This window comes from Apus apus, chromosome 19, assembly GCF_020740795.1.
Source record: "Apus apus isolate bApuApu2 chromosome 19, bApuApu2.pri.cur, whole genome shotgun sequence".
In the NCBI taxonomy this organism is placed as follows: domain Eukaryota; kingdom Metazoa; phylum Chordata; class Aves; order Apodiformes; family Apodidae; genus Apus; species Apus apus.
Window position 1 is genome coordinate 7,801,573 of NC_067300.1, and position 19,152 is coordinate 7,820,724.

Consider the following 19,152-nt stretch of genomic DNA (forward strand, 5'->3'; position numbering starts at 1 on the left):
CCTTCCTTCCTTTCCCTTCCTTTTCCTCCCTTCCTTTCCCTTCCTTTTCCTCCCTTCCTTCCTTTTCCTCCCTTCCTTCCTTTTCCTCCCTTCCTTCCTTTTCCTCCCTTCCTTCCTTTTCCTTCCTCCCTTCCTTCCTTTCCCTTCCTTCCTTTTCCTTCCTCCCTTCCTTCCTTTCCCTTCCTTCCTTTCCCTTCCTTCCTTTCCCTTCCTTCCTTTCCCTTCCTTCCTTTCCCTTCCTTCCTTTCCCTTCCTTCCTTTCCTGGTGCTTCCCTTGCCTGTGTGTTTTGTAGCAGCTGGTTTTTAGCTGGCACATGTAGCCTGGGGAGAGGGGCAGCAGCCCGGCCTCTCCCAGCCCCTCTGGCTGCTCATGGCTGGGTCTGGGGGTCCCTCCTCATCACCCCCCACCCCGCCTGGCCAGGCGGCCGGGCCCAGCCCCGCCATGGAGCAATACGAGGTGCTGCCTGGTGGGGAGGGGGAGGCTGCGGCCCTTGGAGGGGCGTGGGTGGGCCTGGGGGAGGGCTGTGGTGTCTGGCCCTGGGGAGGGGGTTGTGGCCTGGGGGGTGTAGGTACCACTGGGGTAGTACGTGGCCATGGGGAGGTGGTGGAAGTGGCCATGGGGAGGTGTGGGTGTCCCCAGCGAGGGGTGTGTGGTCTTGGTAAGAGTGCAAGTCCTGAGGAGTGGCCCTAGAAAGGGAAGTGTGGAGGTATGGAAGGCCCTGGGGAGGTGGGGGCTCGGCAAGGGGGGAAGCGAGGGGAGCTAAGGATGATCTTTCAGGTCTCTTCCAACCCAAACCATCCCACATGTTGCAGTGGGGAAGGGAAGCCCGTGTCTCTCAAGAGCTGGGATGCAGAGGGGGTGCCAGTGGTCTGGCCATGGGGATCTGGAGGGGTGTGCTGTGGGGGGGGTGTCTGTCCAAAAGTGGTTTGAAGGGATTTTCTGCCTTGGTTTTTCGCTCCTTGAACCTGAGTGTCTCTCCTCTGCCCTGCAGGTGCTGGAGCAGCTGCAGCCTGGGGCCCTGGGCACTATGCTGGTAGCTAAATTGAAAGCAGAAAAGGATGAGGAAAAGTATATGATAAAGAAGGTGAGGTGGTTGCTAGGAAAACAAAGAGTCCTTTGGCATGTTTGTAATCTCCATGGGCCCTTCTGATGGTAACAGAAACAGACGCGTTAGGCAGCCTGGCCACTGGGTGAGTGCAGGCTTGCACGTTACTGTGTTGCTGTTTTGGAAATCAGAAGTTTCAGATCAGTTCACTAGAACATTTAGGTTAAAAATGAAGAAAAGGGGAGCAGTGTGTTTTCACCTGAGCTTACTGCTGCTTCAAGAATGCAGGAGAAAGATTGGCTGCCTGTCAAGGACTCATTTAAAGTTCTGGTTTTGGCTATCTCCTGACACCAAGGCTTCTCCAAACATTAGAGTTTGCATCTATCATGGCAAATTTATGCCAGTTAATACACAACTTGCAGTTCCAGTCATTTTAGCAAGACTGTTCTGGTTTAAAGCTTGTTTGTCTCTATATTTCAATCTCATCCTTGGTCTCCTGTTTGGTGCAGGTTGAATGCATCGATGAAAAGCAAGCAAATGAGGCCTTGAAGGAGGTATCAGTGTAGTTTTTCTTTACTGCTTTACTTACAAAGACCAAAGTCTTAACAGAATAAAGTCTTTTATCTGCAAGGATTAACTAAGTAAACAGTGAAAATGTAAATCAGGTAGGAGGACCTGAGGGGTGTGCTCTGTGCCCTCTGCTTGAGCTCAGGGCAGAATTTAGTATTATTTGTTCTTGTATTTTAATATGTAGATTCAAATGAACAGCTATTCTCAGGGGGTAGTCCTTTTTCAGAGTTTGTGTTTGTTTTGTGCTAAAGACAAAGAGCAAAGCTCATCCTTTTGGCCTTTAAGCTGAAGGGGAAACTGATTATAATTTGCTATTAATAAATCAATTTCTAGTTAATGTTTCATTTTATGCCCATTTCTTAGAGTTGGACAAATTTTTTTTGTGAATGATTTGACTGGTTTTCTTCCTTCATTGTCCTTTTTTTTTTTTTTTGGTGCAAACTTGTTTTGATGACTGGAGTAAGAAACAACCTCAGAAATACTATCAAAATGCTAACATTTATTTCAATACAATATGTGAAGTACCACCTGATGAATTAGTCTCACAGTGTCCAGTATGCAAGGCTTCTACAGTGGTAAATAAGTGAGGACATGTGTCTGTACAGGTGCTTCATCCTACTCAAGAGAGGTGACCTCTTCATCTACAGAGACTGGTTTTACTGATCAGTTTTGCTCTAGTTTTGCTGCTGATGTGTGTGTCTGTTGCAAGAAATGCAGTTGTGCCAGCTGGGAGCATTGGAGACTTTCTGTTGTGTCTGCACAGCCACAAACACAGCTGTAGGAGAGGAAGTTGAATTCTTTTTGCCTTTCACCTCATCAGCAAATTTGCTGGAGTAATCACTAATTGTTAGAGCCCTGCAGGGAAACCAGCTTCAAGGAGAGATACATCTCTCTAGTGTAATCATATTTTCTGAGGTTCAAGCTTCCACAGGGGTTACTGGAAATCACGACTATACTAGAAAAATCCTCTTGACTTTCATATTCTAAGATGTGTTGTCAGGTTTGGATATTAGGAACTGAAAGAGGGGTTTGTTTACAGTCATCTCCCTAAGGATCAGTTTATGTCCTTGAATCTCAGAGGGCTGTTACAGTTTTGCCTTGAGTAGAGTTTTAGTGAAATATTTTCCTTAACTTGACACTTGTGTTTGCAACTATATAACAGAAATTGAAGCTATATAACACTGACACAATTAGATCAGATGTGATGAGCAATTCAATAACTGGCTTTGGATATTAGGTAAAGTCCTGTTAATGGGATGGACTGTGTAGTTATAGAAAGCTCTCTCTGTATTTTTTTACTCTATGCAGGCAATGGAGTTGCTAAAACTTAATCATCCACGCATCTGTGCTTACATGGAATTGTTTATAACTTGGGATAATGAGGTGAGAATGACATAGGATTGGTTAAACTGGAGCACATGGTTAATGTTGTAGGCAGGTAAGCATTTTAGCAGGTTTAAATTAGGGATCATTGGTGTGAAATGCTAAAAAAAAAGTATTTGATTTGGAACAAGCCTGATTTTTTTAACCTGTTAATGAACATGCTGAAAAGCTGTGAAGATAGATGGGTTGGACTCCATCACAAGGCAGCATTGCCTGCTGACTCACAGATTCTCATGTTAATCAGTGTGTTATACTGATTTTCATGCCTGAAAACCCTTTTGTAGGAGACAATAGGAAGCTGAAAGCCCTGACTTATCTGCAGATTTTATTCAGTACTGGGGGATAATTTGTGTTGATTTATGGATATATATGTGACTTGAGTTGTCCCATATAGCTTCAGATAAGGTGCTTGATAATTTTTTTTAAAGGAATGACAAACATGATGTGTTTTTAATAAAGTAAATACTATCTCCTTTGAGTGATTCATCACCTCAGAGCACCTTGGTATTGGTGAACACCACACCCACCCGTTTGGTTTTATCTTTCTTACTGGGTATGTTATTACCTGCAAACAGACCATTTGGTGTATTGTTTTATTACAGATATCATCTCTGTTCCTTTGTCTGGTGATGCAGCACTCGGGCACAGGAGATCTTTCCTCTCTAATCGAGGAAAAAAGGCAGAAGAGAGAAAAAATAAATTACATGGTAAAAATACTGGCATCTGATTGAACTGAGAGAGTCTCCCTGCTTTTATATTTCTTCCTCTGCCTTCTCTCTTTCTCAAAGTCCTCCCTAAAATCTTCAAAGCACAGTGCTTTGTAGGAGGGTGGTATCTTCCAAAGGATATTTGGAAGTGACTCTGTTTTTGTTAGACTTCCACATATGTTCCCCTCAACAGGTGATGATGAGGTTCCTGGGACATGTTGTGGATGCTTTGTTTTATGTACACAAACAAGGTATTTTCCACGGGTGAGTAGAAATCTTGTTTTCTTAGTCTAGTAAGTCACTGATCACTCTTGGTTCAGCACAGCTGCTCAGAGACAGTGAATTTTACTGTTCCAAAAGGGAGGAGTAGGAGCTAAAAAATTCTGCACTTCCTATCTGGATTAGTTTTCTGTGACTTCTGAAGAACTTATTTATTAAATTTTGTCTAGAATTATCCATTTGTTTGAGATGTTATCTCTGCTTTTCTGAATGTGGTAAAATTCTAACATTAATTTTAATATTTGAATACCTAATATCTCAATGTTTTTGGTGGCTGTGCTGGGCAAGGCACACTTTGTGTATCAAAAGTAAGAGACACCTTTTGCCTTCCAAGTTCACATAAATTGGTGTCACAATCACAAATTTTAAAGCATTTCACAGTAAAAGAAAATAATTGTATTTCCTTTGATTATCATTTTAAAAACTCCCCAAAAAAACAACAAACAAAAAACCTCCAAACTTTTCACCACCACCCCACCTAGACTTCCCCCCCAAAAAAACCCTCAAACCTTCTGAGTGGAAGGCTGGTGGGAACCTGTACTTACTGATCACTAGGCTGATTTCACAGGCTGACAGAAAATATTTGTGTTGCAGAAATCTCAAGCCATCAAACATCCTTGTGATTGATGAAGAAACCTTCATTCTCAGTGACTTCAGTACAGAAAAACTTATGAGAGATAAGATGAAATGGAAAATACGAGTGGAAGAAAGTAGATAAATGTGTTCCTTTTTAAAAAAAAAAAAATTTTTTTAAAAGTTTCAGTTATGGTGAATATTTTTAGTCCTCAGAGAAAAATCAGCCAAAGAGAAAAAAATATCTTCCCTCCTCCTTCTCTGCATTATATTGTTTGTCTTCTCAAGTATGAATAGGTTCTTCACAGGCAGTTGCCTGCAGCATCAATTGTGTTCACAATTGAAAACTATAAATATGTCTGAGTCCCAGAACTCTGCAGCAGATACAGTTGGAATCCTTCCTAGCTTGCTACCTAAGCAGTAGCATTTTAGAAAATTGTTCTTGAGTTAGTGTTTTTCTTAGTCTCTTGTGACATATCACCAGTAAAAAATGCCTAATCTCTGCAGAGGATCTCTGAATTAATTTTAGACATAAAACAGTGTCCTGCTGTTCATGCATTTGCAATCAGTTGTATAGTTCAATGTCAGCACCATTGCTGTGTGATTCTTATTTCAACAGCTAACAAGTCCTGGATGGCTCCAGAAACATTTGATTTTTCTTTTACTGAGAAATGTGACATCTGGTCCCTGGGTTGTATTCTGCTTGACATGGCGACCTGTTTTGCTCTGAATGTATGTAATAAGGTTCCATTTTAGATTGGAAATGCCACAGGCTCCCCAGGATATCTCTAAACAAGTGTGTGAAAGCTCTGCTGATCCTGTACTCTACAGGCAGAAGACAGAACTTCATTGCTGCAGGATATCAGAGAGGATTCCAGCCATCTTGAGGGAGTTGAGACACTTATGTCAAATGGAGATAACATCTCTTTGCCTTTATTTCCAATTTTAATTATGATGCTACAGATTCAGCCCAGCATGAGACCCACAGTAATGTGAGTTCTGGATGCCTTCCCTTTATTTTTCTGTCCTACACCCCAGCTCCCTTCACAAAGAGGGAAATGTGAGCTGCTGTTTGAAAGAGATTGAGTCAAGGTTGCTGATCTTGCTGCCTCAAGAAATGGAGATATTAAAACAGAGAGTTGGTGTTTGTTCAGGAGAGAGCATTCTGAGATGAGTAGCTGCCCTTTTTTGAAGAGTTACATTATAAAATCATGTTATATGCAATTTTACAAGCCATTCACTTGAAGCCTAAGTGTGGTGTGCCCAATGTTCTCTCTTTCTTTAGCAGCTTTGAAGTAAATTGTGTGAGTTCTGTCAAAAATAATCCAGTCTTCAAAGAAGTGTAATTAGCTTTTAATACAAAAATGAAACAAAGCCTGTAGAATTTCTTGTAACTTGCCTGTTCTAACTTACTGGTACTGCTTTGTCTCTTGTAATTCTAGGGATCTGATTGATGACCCACTTATTAGGGAATGCCTGACTATTACTGGTGCCTCTTCAATAAATCTAAAGAAGACTTTGTCTCCCCAGATAATGGATTTGCTCCTTGAGGGAGAATACAGAATTATTCTAGGTAATAATGAAAATAAGACTATTGTAATGGGGGATTTTTAAACCACATGTTTTCCAGTCCGCATATATTCTACTTAAAAATGAATTATTGGACATTTATTTTGCTTGAAATTAAATGGGAGGTTAATTGGAGAAAAGACTACAGCCTTTTCTAGAACCTTGTGGGATCACCAGCCATACCTTCTGCACAAGGGAAGTGGGGTCAGAGATTTTTATTATGAAAGATCAGGGAGCCCCACCTATTTTGTCTGCATTCTAACATGTTCGCCAATTTATGCCAAAGCTCTGCTCTGTTCTTTTTCTTCCAAGTAAGAAAGTTATTCTTTTAATCTGAGAAGTCTATTGGAAAAATGCCTTTATAGCTCATGGGTTTAATATTCCAATGAAATTCATCATGCAAAATACACATTTTAGAGGTGAATCACAACACTTCATAATATTGACATGTGGGGGGTGTTAGGGGAAAAGTTTTTCTCATTTCAACAATTGTAGGTTACATTATTTTCATTGCTAGGAATTCATCCCTTGCACAAAATAGAGGAAAACCTGAGTGCTTTTTAAGTTCTTGTAAGATTAGAATAATCTTGGTTTTTATGTAGTTTTCATGAAGGTTTTCTGGGATGTAGAAGAAGCACAAGCTAAAGCCATTCAAAAAATTGCCAGCTTTTTGGGTGATAGAAGTGGTAAGGCAATTATTTTATACTTTTATTTCTTCTGCTCTTTCTTTACTTTCATTAGAGGTACCTACATCTTCATTTCTTTTCCTAGGGGAATCTTTACTCAGTAACACAGCAGGCTTTGCTTGTAAATAACAAAATGAATGAATCTTTGTGATTTCTCTTTCATTCCTGTTGATGGGAATACAAGGCTGTGCACACACCTGACTGACCTGTTTGACACTTCTGCATGGCTTACCATGACTGATGCTCACATCTTTGAAGGTGCTGAAAATGGATCCTGAAAACCCATCCAGTGTTTTCTCCACATTTTATCATGTATTTGTGGATACACTGAATAGCTATGAGCTATTCCAAATGCTCAGAGCCTTCCTACAACTAGGAGGTGAAATATTTCCCTTCACAGGTTCTGAAAAGTATGGTTTTGGACTCATGCACAATGTTCTACCTCACAACTTGCTACATGACCAGTGACAATGCCAGTGGGACTTCATGAGGAAGGTGCTGGCTACACTTAATTTATGTCATCTTGCAGCAGTCTTTAATGAGCCACAGAGACTGCAGAATTCACTCTCTGTTGTTCCCTCTTCACTTGCATGTTATCATCTTTTGATTCAAAACTATTGTTCTGCCATATCACATCTGTAGGGACTCAAATTTATTTGAAGCTGGAACTCTTGTCATTTTGGAGCACAGAGACTCACCAAGACTTCCAAGCTGTGTGACTGAGTGTTGTCTCAAATTGTGTCCTTTCCCCCCAGCCCTGCTCAGCCTGCTGGTATTCACAGAATTCATTGTCTTTGCCATGAAGACTCATATAGATTCCCTCAGGATCCAAGTAGAAGGTTGCAGTTTATTGCTTGCAATTCTCAGTCAAGGTACAGTTATGAAACTTCCAACTTACACTGAGAGATAAAGCTTATCTCTTACAAATTTAGATGTAGCAGGTAAGGTTTGAAGTGAGTTCAGTAATTATTTAAGGGCAGAAATTTAAAGAAATGGAGTAATCTAGCCAGCTTTATTAAGAGTCTGGATTCTCCTGGGCTTTCTGGCATGCATGAATCCTGTGATAGTGTTAATTTTAAGTCCAGACTACTGATCCTGGGCTACCAAGTTTTTCACATTATGTAGAGTGTTACTAGAGTGCATAATTAAGAGACTCTTAGTGCTCTGATATTTGAATTTCAAAGCATAAAAGTGTAGAATACTTTTAGATCTTGTGTTGTCCCTGCTGTAGCTTTCTTGGCAGGTTACCCCAGTAAAACCTGATAATGATACAGGATTAAAAGTAGTAAGAATTCTTTCAGAAAAAGAGAATTTCAAGTTGCTTTTAGGTTTGCTACATGAAGAAATACTGTTAATTGAATGTTTTACTTATGATGACAGCAGGAGGTTCAGGCTTCATTTAAAGCCACTGAAATCTCTTGTTCTGACCAAATGTTTCCTTTTGACAGCTCTGGAAGAAAATGCACTGGTGACCCTGGAGGAGAAGGTGGCCAGCTGTCTGTTAGGGATCCTGAGAAGACACTCTGAAAATGAAGAGATAGTTTCACTGATCTGCACATTACTGATGATTATTTCAGCCAGTGGTGAGTCACCTTGTTAATTTTGGGGGCACTTCTTATTTTTCTACTTTTCTAATTTAATCCAAGACATCATGCAGAACTTGTGACTTCACTGAGAGATGTGGGTGTCTGCAGGAATTAGATTAATAATGACAATATTTTGTAAGACTGACTAGATGTTGGTAAAATAACACTCCTGAAAGTATAACATAAGCTGCTGAGGCTTCAGGTGCCTACAGAATTTTAGCTGTTAGAGTGGTCCTGTATTTCATCTTGTTTTGGAAAGCAGTACATGCTAGTGGTGCTTGGGAAAATGAGGGCATAGAACCTGGTTTCTATTTTTGGCTGTGCCAGGGTGAATTGAAACCATTCTACCTAATTTCTCTACTTGGGTTTTTCTCTAGAGATTGTAATTGCTAAATATTTATAGTATTTTTCACTTGTTTTCAGTATCAGTTCAACAGTCAGCAGAAGATTTTTTTTTTATAATGGTTACAGAAGGATTTAAAAGCAAGGGGATAATCTTAAAACAAAACAGAACAGGTGTCATGTCTAAATAAACTTACCATCCAAGACCAAACTACTTTTATGCAGTGTTTCCTAACTCTGAAGCTGAGGTAGATTGAATTGCTAAATTGCAAACGTTTGAAAAGTAGTAATTTAGACCCCCTCAGTTCCTTTTCTGCTCTGTAGGTTTCAGATCTGTAAGGAAGAAGAATGATGAAGCATCCATCTGAAAGGGTCACTTGTGCTAAACTCTGTGCTTAAATGTATCTTGTTAAAGAATTCGATCTGAACTCTTGCTTTCTTTTGTCCTGTTGATGGTGTCATGTTACTGGTCTGTTATTCCTGTTTAAATAGAGTTGTTGGTGCTGTCTGCTGTGAGGACAGGGAGTGGGACAAGAAGATCAGATTCTATAGTGTCCTGGTTTGAGCCAGCAAAAAGAAAACTGGCTTTGTCCTAGCTCAAACCAGGGCATAGAGAATTTCTTTTCCTGTGTTTTTCAGAATCTGCTGCAGAGACTCTAAGGCAAGTTGAACTCATTCCAGAGCTTCTGCCAGTTTTAAGAAATTTTCTCCATAATGAACAGATCTGCCTCTCTTGCTGTGGAGTTATCTGGAGCTTGGCTGCGAGTGGTGAGTGGAACACAGCAAGTTTGTGCCTGCATGGCAGCAGGTTTGTGCCTCCTTGAGTTCAGACATTCCCATTGCTGGGACTGCATTTTTCTTCTTTTTCCCCTGCAATGGAGAGATGTCTCCACGGAACTGCTGGAGTAACTTTAATGATCCCGAGTTAAATGAGGGAAAATGAAAAGCTAATGCCAACTTCTTTGCATCATTTTTTTGTCAAAATTCAAGTCTTCATTGTTTAGGCCAAGTTGTGGCTCATGAACAGCCTCAGCACTGAAGGGCACACATAGTTTCTGGTTTGTCAGTCATCTGGTTTTGCTCTTAGCAGAGGGATTACAGTGCATACAGCATATTAGATTAGGTATCAGAATAGCATTTGGAATTAATAGCATCTTATTTCTCTGCATGACACTTCTCTTGGCAGCACTGGGCTAAATCTTGAGTTGGAGACTATCTAGAGGATTGCTTTAAAAAAAAAACAACCCAACCCATACGACTGGCAAGGTGGCAAGTGTTCTCTTCCCATTGCCTTAGAACTAACCCAGTGTCATCCCACAGTGCTGGAGAGTCAGGGGTGACTGAGCTGACCCCCTCTTGTGAGACCATTCTTGGAGTTCTTTAGGGGTTTGTTTCTGTGACATCTTGTATAGGTGTGTGGTTGTAATCAAGGAAGGCTGAAAGCACAGCACTGTGAACAACTGCACTTTGTGTGTTTTATTCCCTCTTTGCAACAAAACACCTGTTTGACTTATGTGACCAGCTAAATACCCATCCCACAGGCTGTTTGTCAAAAAGGGGGTTATTTTTGGAGGTATCTTGCTGTGATTGCCTTAAACAATTTATATAGTGAAGAAAATTAGTTCCTGGAGAAATTCAGCTTTCTGCAATAAACATTACTATTTATTAGGCCTGTAAAATTTGATTTTTGAGCATTTAAAATTCCTTCCTTCTGCTGTTGTCTAATAAAACAATGTTTCATTACTCTTAATGCCATAACTTATTGACTTTTTATTGATAGAATTTGACATACAATGCACGTATGATGTTATTACTTGGCTAAATAACTCTGATGCATTTCCTTTTTGTTATGGTATTTCAGAGAACAATGTAGACCAAGAGGTGCTGGCAAGTGCTGTCCCTGTCATCTCTGCAGTCCTTCAAGAGCACCTCCAGAATGGAACAGTGGCAGAGTGTGCCTGCTCAGCTCTGTGGGGATTGTCACTCCAAGGTCTGTTTTCCCGCAGTCCTTTTCCCTTGTGCATGGAAAAGGCACGTGTCTGTCAGTGGTGATCTGTGAAATCCAGGCTGCTTGGCCTTAGCAGGCTCTGCAGATGGCAGCAGAGTTAGGAATTTAGGTCCTCTCGACTTGTCTTCCTTGCACATGTCTCTAATGAAGCTGTTTTGGATGAGCTGCAGCAATTAGATAAGTAGATGCTGAGGATGGGCACTGTAAGGATGGGCAGCTACCAGACCCATGATCTGCAGAGCATTCTCTCTGGCTTCTCTCTTAACAACAAGAATCCCATTTGTGCTGCTCCTCTGAACACAGCCCCAGTGTCATGCAACATGTGCGGGGAGGTTTGTTTTCCTGCCGTTTGCTTTGCAAATTACAAACAAGCATTTCAGATCAAAAAATAAACTCCTGCCTTCTCCATCATCATGTGCTCAAAGGCAGGCAGCCTTGCAGTACTGCTCTCTCATCTCTTCCTCATGCAAGAACATTGCCCTGTGTTTACCTGCTGCCAACATTCCCCTAGGAAGGGTTGTGTAAAACCCCCTAAACAATCTTGTTTCTAGTACTCACCAGCAGAATAGCTTGAGTATTCAGGACTCTCCATTCCTTTTGGCTTGGAAAATGAAAGGGAATCTTGACATAGAAGATGTACCAGACTTTTTTTCTAGACCTTTTTCAGCTCCTGATAAGGGCTTTTTGGGCCCTTTTTTTCCCTGCAGTTCAGGTTTCCATTTGTTTTCTTTGTAACTTTTATCAGACAAAAAACCATTTCAGAAACAGGAGGCAGAAATTGAAAAGCTGATGAGCATTTTAAAGCCTTTTGAGTGTATTGAAGCTTTGGGGGTTTTTGTTTGTGTTTGTTTTTAAAGGTTGCTTAACTGACAATGACTATGAGCCCACAACAGCACTTCTGCTGGCTGCACTCAGAATGAACACAGAGAGATGCATGGTGGTGAAGAACACCTGCCTGGCACTAGCAAGCCTTTTAAGGCTATCTGGTAACACTCCTAATTCTTCCTTATTAATTGCAAATCAGCTCAGAAGTGGATGTTTCTGTACAGTTCAAGAGTTCATAGTGGGATTGGCATCTGCTGTCCAAGTTAATCTTTTCCAGAAGGACTGGAAGAGGAAATGGTGGAACTGGAGGTGCAAATTTTTTTCTTCCCAAGTGTGTATGAGAAATTAGATCAGCACAATCTGATCTAAGTTATTAATAGATCTAACTAAAACACTTGAGTGTTTTGTTACTTGTTTTACAATGAAGTTATTTCAACTGTGTAAAAGGGTAGAGCTCAATCTATGTGAAAACAGTAAACATGAAAATATCCCTTCTGCCACACGTGACAGAGTCAGCTGCATGATCTTCTACTTGTTGCCCAAATATGCCTCAGAATAGCTTTTAGAAAGGCTGAAAAGAATGGAAATTACTTCCTGGAAAAATATTAACATATGTTCTAGCTGGAGCAGGGGATTGGAAAGCAGATAGCACAGCCTGCAGCTACCAATTAGCCCAGCAGTGTTTATCTTCCTTGCAGAAATACCAGCTTTGAAACTTCTTACGGATTCAAAAGGCAGTGGAATAAACCTGATCAAAGATGCCTACCAGCTTCACTTTGATGATCCTAGAGTGGTGAATTCTATCTGTGTGCTGTTGAACGAGATGGTTCAGTATGGTGAGATGGTGATGGTGTTGGTCCAGTCTCTTCCTCTCTCTCATCCCCAAGATAGTAAAGAAAACCCAAACAGCAGCTGCTCAGAGATGTGGTCATTCCTCTCAGGACTGGAACTGGGAGTCCATCCCACTTGTTATTGAATAGTTGTAAATGCCTCTCTGATATAACTTGGTAACTTCATCTTAACTTCCCTTCTGTAGTTCTGTGTCCTCCCTGCTTTCCTTCAGCTCCTGCTGAAACCATTGCAATTGTAGCCCTAAATCACCCTGTTCATTTACATTACAGAGGATGTTGTGCTGGATATGCTGTACCAGAAAATGGAAGACCTGCTGTTTGAAATAAAACTCCGTTTTCCATCTAGCACAGTAGGTAGAAGTCACTGTGATAATGGAGGGTGGATGCTCAGTGTATTGTTTCTGATTATGGATTTTATCATGCTCAGATAGGTGGAGAAACTTGCAGAATTAGGAGTATATGGGGTGAAGAGGGAGCTTGTAAAAGTGTTTCTGACTTCTGAAAACAAGTAGCTGAAAGGGTGTGTTTTTCTTTATGCTGTAATTTTTCAAAACTATGTTCTGCTTTCTTGCAACATTGCATTAATTTACTACATTCTTCATACTAAAACTGAAGGCTGAAGTTTACAGGAATAAATATATTACATCCAATTATTTTTGCTTTGTAAGTGACATCCTTAAAAAACCCAAAAAACCAACCAACAAAACGCTGGTGTCAGTTTGCCTGAAGATTTAACTTATATTAAATTCCAACGAGTAGTCATACTGGAAAAATTAACTGTTGAAACACCAGAAACAGCAGTTATTCAAGCTATTGAAGGTGTTACACTAGTATTTCCTTTGTGATGGCTTGTTGTCATGAAATGAGTTATTACAAGTTCATGCATCAAGCCAGCAAAGCTGGTTAGTCTTACAACTTTGCTTTTTGTGGTTATGGATTTAGCCTGTTTATATTTGTCTCCAAGACAGTGACAGGTAAACTTGTTCTCCAGCGTTTCCTGCAGGCATCGCCTGCACCAGTGTCAAGGACCCTGCGGCTAATGAGGTAGTGCAGGAAAAGAATCACAAAAGAGAAGCTCCCTCTTCTGTTGTAAACGATCTATTATTCCCCTGCTGACAGGCAGACAAGGCCAGAGCACTTTCCTTCTGGCAATCCAGTGTGAAATACACAACTGCTAAATCTCCAAAGCCCCCTTCTTGTTACCTTCCAGAAGCCATTTAGATGACTTAAATCACAGCATCAGTCTGGCAATTACAGATGCTTTGGATTTTGCTGAATCAGACCCAACATCCGTTTAAAATAGTACTTGCTTTAAAGGCCTGTGTTAGACACGGTGTTTTTATTAATAAATGAATATAAAAATAAGTAAAGCAACAAGGTAATCTTGTATTTGATTCTCACATTTCTCTCCAGGAGATAATGACCCTTGTGGATGCAACACTTTTGAAACTGGAAGAAAAACTTCGTGTGTAAGAACAGGACATGTCCACTTCTGGTTCAGACAGAAAACCCTGGATCCTCCAGAAATATTTTAAAATACTTTTCTCACCAGAGAGAAGAATATTGGACCATTAACAATACATAAAGTTATATATTCTGTTGATTTAAGTACAACTGTGAGAACAACAGCCACAATTAATAATTCACCTTACTTTGTCAACTTGAAAATATTTTAAATAAAGATTTTATGGGAGCTTCAGCAAAGCAATGACAGTTTCTTCCTTCATCTATTGTAATTTAAAAACACTTGTTTTTTTAAATCATTCAGTGTATATTTCCTTTGCAGAAACTGAACTGGTGTTAGTCTTTCACAAATGCAGGCATTTGTTACAAGTGTTTAAAGACAATAGCAGGCATTAAGAAGAGGCACCATCCAGAAAGGGACACCAGCACTATTCCAGTATGGCAGCTGCAATGCACCAGGTGAGGAAGAGTTGTCTTTTGTTTTTTATGAAGTAGCTGCTGTCAGTTCTGAGTTGTCACATTCCAGGGCAAATTTAGAGATATGAAACCAGCAAATGGTTCAGATGAATACACAAGGTAAAATCATTCAGGTTTTACACTTTTGTTGTTAGGTTTGTTCTTAAGAGCAGCTTCCCATTTCTTTTTCTCCAAGGTGTACAGTTTCATAGCTGCCTGTGCATCCTGAATCTAAAAGAGAAAAGGAGGCTTAATGAAACATACCTGGCATGGCTTAAGAACACGGTTTATTGTTAACAACCAGCTACATCTTCCATGGTTTTCAATTAACATTTCATGGTATCTCTCTAGATTTAGGTTCTATGACTAGTGGAAGGGGATACATTCTGAATGCACCACCCTCCACAAGGCCACAAACTCCTATTTCTCATTGTGACTGGGAAAACCATAATGGAAAAATACTCTTGATACAGAGTCTTGGAGATACCCTCACCATCTGGCCTGCTTTTTCAGTTCATTCCTCTATGATATCCTCCTGTCCACTGGAAGAAAGGAATTACCTGCTGAGATTTAGTAGTTTTAGTAGGTGTGGGTTCCCACACTACTGTATCCCACCTGCCATGGCACAAGGGTGCAGAATGCTGCTGTTCAGGTAAGCAGTGGATACTTTAGAATTACTTTTCTGCTGGGGATCTTAAAATAACACTAAATATTTAAACAAAATACAGTTGATGTGTGCAAAAGAAGTTTATGAAAATAAGGAACTAATCCAAGTGGCATGAGGGCTGTAAGTGTAAGCAAGCAGAGATGAGTCTTATAGCACACTGGTGTCCAAGCAGAGCTTGCTGACTTCCAGTGAGGGGCTGGAACTTTGAGCATTCTTGATAGAACCCAGATTCTAGAGCTCATGTGCTCTACCTTGCTGATCTGCCCCAAAATGCATGGTCTGATGAGCCACGTACCGAGCAGTGCTCTGATGTCTGCACTTGAATGTTGAGCAGTCTCTGACAGAGCAGCTTCAGTGATGGCCGGCCAGTCTAGAAACAGGAAAGATGGAATTATGGTATCTCCTAGTACTTAAAATACACATATAAAATATGTGTATATATAAAAAAAATATCAGTTTAAGTGTATTCCTTGAAGAACAGCACATCTCAGCTATTACTGGTAAACTGTCAAGAATTATTATGAGATTCACGGATGCACTTCTGAGAGGATTTTGTGTGTTACCATAACACTAAAGATTTATGTTTGGGATGCTTTGCTGTGGGGAAAAACAAACAACTGAGTATAAAGAGACAAAACTTAAAATATCTCCCTATAATCTGAACCTTTACTCCTGCTGTTCAAGCAGAAACTTGAAGCCAATTAGTTTTTTTTATCCCTCTGGAAACAACACCATTAAGAAGATGGCATAAGCCTCACTGTCAGAACTCTACCATCTTGTTTTGCCATCCAGAAAAGCATTATGAAGACCACATGAGTGTTGAAGAATGGGAGAGCCACTGAATTTTGTGCACAGGTGTTACTGGTAAATTTTGTACTGAACTGAGTACCTTTCTGAGATATTTCAAACACCATGTAAGTATTTGACTGGACTAGTATTTTCACATGACAAAAAGAAAAAAGCAGGCATCCCTTTCTGGGTAGGAATGAAGGAACAGGGTTGGGCAGAGCCAGCAGCTCAAGAGTCACTTAACTGAGGTTCACCTTCCTGCCAGTTTCTTACCTTGACTCTCTCTCTGAAAGGCTTGTATTTTTGTGTGTCACGTATTTTCTTCTTAGGATGATCAAGAAACAGGACCTAGAACAAATTACATGTCCAAGTCTAAAATAAAATGTTCTGTTGCATGGAAACTTATGCAGCTGAATGTGCAGCTTCCTGCTCTTTCCTTCCATCCAACAAATAGTTCAAAGCCATGAATGGACAAGACCAAGATCATCCAGTCACCTGCTGGATCCAGCAACCACAGATGGTCTGAGAAACAACTGACTCTAGAGAGACTGCCTGCAGTGCTGGGACAGCACCTGGCTCTGGTCACCAGGACCAGGCTGCTGAGCTCTGGGGACTCAGCAAAGTGTCCAAACTGTTTTTCATTATTCTGTTTCTTTCCTGGCTCTTCAGGAGGCAGATCAGTGCTTTTAGCAACACAGTTTGGAAGCTGAAGAACTTTTGGTGGGCAAGGGACTATGGCTGTCATTGGTGCAGCAGGAAATGACAAGAAACTGAGATAAAGTTTCTAGGAGTTCAGTGGTGTTCAGCTGATCCAGAATGATGTATAAGAAATTTAATTAAATCTTAAATTCTTGGAGCCTTGTCCTTCAAAATAACAAACATGCAGCCACCTACCTTTAGGTCATTGCGTAAAGCGTGCCCAACTAAAATCCTTCCACTCAAGATCTCAGCAACCTCCTTCTGCACTGTTTTAAAATCTTCACCTAAAAACACCACACCAGGAAACACTTTGCATTAGATGCAGTTTTAACTGTAGTTTGCTTGGTTGTCTTCAGCATCTTTTCTGTGAAAGCAGCTGTATCCTTGGGCCTGTAGTTACACAAACTTGTTCACTGCACTAAATCCTCTGCTTGTTGGAAGAGCACAGAGAATTCCCCAAAGAGCACAGCACTAAAAGGACAGAAACTTTCTATTATTCCCATACCATAATCCACAAATTAATTTCTCCTAGGGCCTTAGTGACCACTCTGTAAAAAGTACTTCTTACCACAATTTTTCTTGAGCATTCAAACAACACTTGGTTTTCCATTTCCCAAAAGAGGCCCGAAACTTTTCCCAGCTCAGCCAAGGAGGCTTCTGCCTGTTAATTTTTTTTAAAAAACATTTTTCTGGGGAAAAAGCCTCCTACCTGTGTTTATATTCTCAGGGCGAATGCCACTGACAGCTGTCCTGTAATCTGTCACCTTTTCTGTTGGCTTCACATACTTGTCATAAACGCACTTTCCAAACTGGTTGACGATGGACACACGAGCCACGATGCTGTCCTCACCCTTGGGTCCCACTCCCACCATCTCACAGTCCATGGCTACAGCCCGTGTCAGCCTACAAGAGAAAGGACAGCTTGGTGACACCTCTGCTCCAGGGACTGCAGGGTGGAGTCCACCAGGTTCACATACTAAAAGAGGAAACTCAGCAGCTGGTCTGTCAGACTGATGGAGATGTCAGCTTGAGCTGTGCACCTGCAAATCACACTTCTTAGAAGATAATCTCTGCTGCCACCCTTCCCCCTGGATTGCCACTTACCCCTCAGATGCATTTTCATTAACTAGGATCTGCTCCACAGCCTTTTTGGATTCATCTGTTTCAAGTCCTAGATTTCTTCTAGCAATTTTTGCTGCTTCAGGTCCTATTGCTGCTTCAATATCTTTTGGATCGACATCATCAAACCAGATTTCAGCCCTGGTAAGCACAGAATAAATTATATGTAGCAGTCTGAAAGGAGTCTTGCCTCTTTATAGTGTTGAAAAAGCATGTTTATTAAATTAAGACATTGGCTCTGTGAAAAGGAGTCTGGTCCTGTCACCTATGTGAGTTCTTTGCTGTATCTGAGAGGCCCAGGCAGAATGTGTCTTATTTCTCTCAAAACTTAGTCTGGAAAAGTGCATCTGTTTGGAACGTTCTGCTCTGTGCTCCTGTGCACACCTCCCAAAACAAATCCTCCCATACAAGCATGATGCCTGAAATACTCACTCTTTGGGTTGCTGCTCCACGTGCTCTTCAGCTTTCCTCCTCTTATGTTTGATATCACCTTTCTCCTGTAAAATATTGCCATTCTTCTGTTTCCCTTTGCAGCCTTTCCCGTGGCTTGTGGTGCCCTTTAAACCCTTGCCTGCTGCAGCCCCCTTGGATCTTGGCTGAGGAGGATTGCCTTGAGCAGAACCCCTGTCCGTTTTTGGGGCGGGTTTGGCCTTCACCACATTCCCACCGACCGCGGGGCCTTCCTGGCTCTTCCCTGCCTTCAGGGGATGCTTCTTTTCGGTGCATGTTTGGCCGGCGGAGAGGGACTCCCTGGAGCTGCCTGCCTTTTGTTTCAGTAGCTAAAAGGAGACCGAAAAAAAAAAAAAGGGGGAAAAAGGATGATTTCCCTCCATTTCCGAGCCCACCCTGGCTGCAGAGGGCGCGGGGCCCGCACCTGGAGCTCTGGGGGGATCACAGGTCCCACAGCTCAGCCCGCAGCGCTTCCCTGGTTAATGAATGATTCGGTTCGGTTTTAATTAGCACCTGCAGGGCGGGACGGCACCGGCCCCAGGCCCGTCCCCCCCGCACCCCCCTCACCTCCCGCAGCGCCTTCCAGTTGGAGGAGACCTCCCCGGGGCTGCGGGGAGGAGCGGCCGCCGCGCCGGGGCCTTTCCCCGCCGCCTCTGCCTTCCTCTTCCTCCTCCTGCCCTTCTTACGGGCCGCGGGGCTCGGCCCCGCCGCCTCGGGGCTGCGCTTCGCCATGCGGGGCTGGGGAAGGGAGGCCCGGCCGGGACGGGCTGAGCGGGACCGCGCAGCGCCGCGCCGGCCCGGCCGGGAACAGCGCCCGCGCCGCTGCCGTTCCGGGCGCTGGGGCCCGCAGCCCCGGTGCGTTCACCAGCCCCGGTGGGTCCCGCAGCCCCGCTGGGTCCAGCCCCGCTGGGTTCACCACCCCGCTGGGTTCACCAGCCCCGCTGGGTCCCGCAGCCCCGCTGGGTCCCGCAGCCCCGCTGGGTCCCGCCCCGCCGCCACCGGCGGTCCCGGGGCGGGCAGGGCAGCACGCAGCCCCTTTCCCCTCCCCACCCCCGCCTCCAATCGCCCCTTGGCCGCTCAGAC

General features: G+C 42.3%; 2 protein-coding genes across 6 annotated transcripts; one reads left to right on the top strand and one right to left on the bottom strand.

Annotated features, from left to right (window-relative positions):
• Positions 1-174: 174 nt before the first annotated feature.
• On the top strand, positions 175-14,129 carry STKLD1 (serine/threonine kinase like domain containing 1). Of its 4 annotated transcripts, XM_051636807.1 has the most exons (19): positions 175-457; positions 993-1,085; positions 1,556-1,600; positions 2,925-2,999; positions 3,602-3,706; positions 3,900-3,970; positions 4,580-4,695; positions 5,178-5,290; positions 5,390-5,550; positions 6,001-6,131; positions 6,730-6,813; positions 7,569-7,685; positions 8,262-8,396; positions 9,381-9,509; positions 10,603-10,731; positions 11,607-11,735; positions 12,273-12,410; positions 12,696-12,775; positions 13,839-14,129. In XM_051636807.1, the coding sequence occupies exons 1-19, from the start codon at positions 371-373 to the stop codon at positions 13,896-13,898; spliced, it is 1,998 nt and encodes a 665-aa protein (XP_051492767.1). In that variant the 5' UTR covers positions 175-370; the 3' UTR covers positions 13,899-14,129. The 4 variants fall into 4 exon arrangements, with proteins under 4 accessions (XP_051492767.1, XP_051492769.1, XP_051492768.1 ...); XM_051636809.1 differs by lacking the exon at positions 6,730-6,813; XM_051636808.1 differs by lacking the exon at positions 2,925-2,999.
• Positions 13,750-19,054, bottom strand: REXO4 (REX4 homolog, 3'-5' exonuclease). 2 transcript variants are annotated; one of them, XM_051636815.1, is made up of 8 exons: positions 18,637-19,049; positions 18,052-18,398; positions 17,605-17,760; positions 17,210-17,403; positions 16,696-16,784; positions 16,075-16,149; positions 15,308-15,382; positions 13,750-14,576 (listed from the first exon to the last, which is right to left on the bottom strand). In XM_051636815.1, the coding sequence occupies exons 1-8, from the start codon at positions 18,799-18,801 to the stop codon at positions 14,472-14,474; spliced, it is 1,206 nt and encodes a 401-aa protein (XP_051492775.1). In that variant the 5' UTR covers positions 18,802-19,049; the 3' UTR covers positions 13,750-14,471. The 2 variants fall into 2 exon arrangements, with proteins under 2 accessions (XP_051492775.1, XP_051492776.1); XM_051636816.1 differs by lacking the exons at positions 13,750-14,576; positions 15,308-15,382 and adding an exon at positions 15,402-15,609 and having other exon boundaries at positions 18,637-19,054.
• Between the last annotated feature and the right edge of the window lie 98 nt (positions 19,055-19,152).

Coding starts and splice junctions, on each gene's coding strand:
- REXO4 (XM_051636815.1), bottom strand. CDS start 18,801: ATGGCGAAGCGCAGCCCCGAGGCGGCGGGGCCGAGCCCCGCGGCCCGT. Junction 16,150..16,695: donor CTTTACGCAATGACCTAAAG/GTAGGTGGCTGC, acceptor AATTTGTTCTAG/GTCCTGTTTCTTGATCATCC. Junction 15,383..16,074: donor CTTTCAGAGAGAGAGTCAAG/GTAAGAAACTGG, acceptor TCCTGTTTCTAG/ACTGGCCGGCCATCACTGAA.
- STKLD1 (XM_051636807.1), top strand. CDS start 371: ATGGCTGGGTCTGGGGGTCCCTCCTCATCACCCCCCACCCCGCCTGGC. Junction 5,551..6,000: donor AGCATGAGACCCACAGTAAT/GTGAGTTCTGGA, acceptor TTGTAATTCTAG/GGATCTGATTGATGACCCAC. Junction 12,411..12,695: donor GAACGAGATGGTTCAGTATG/GTGAGATGGTGA, acceptor TTTACATTACAG/AGGATGTTGTGCTGGATATG.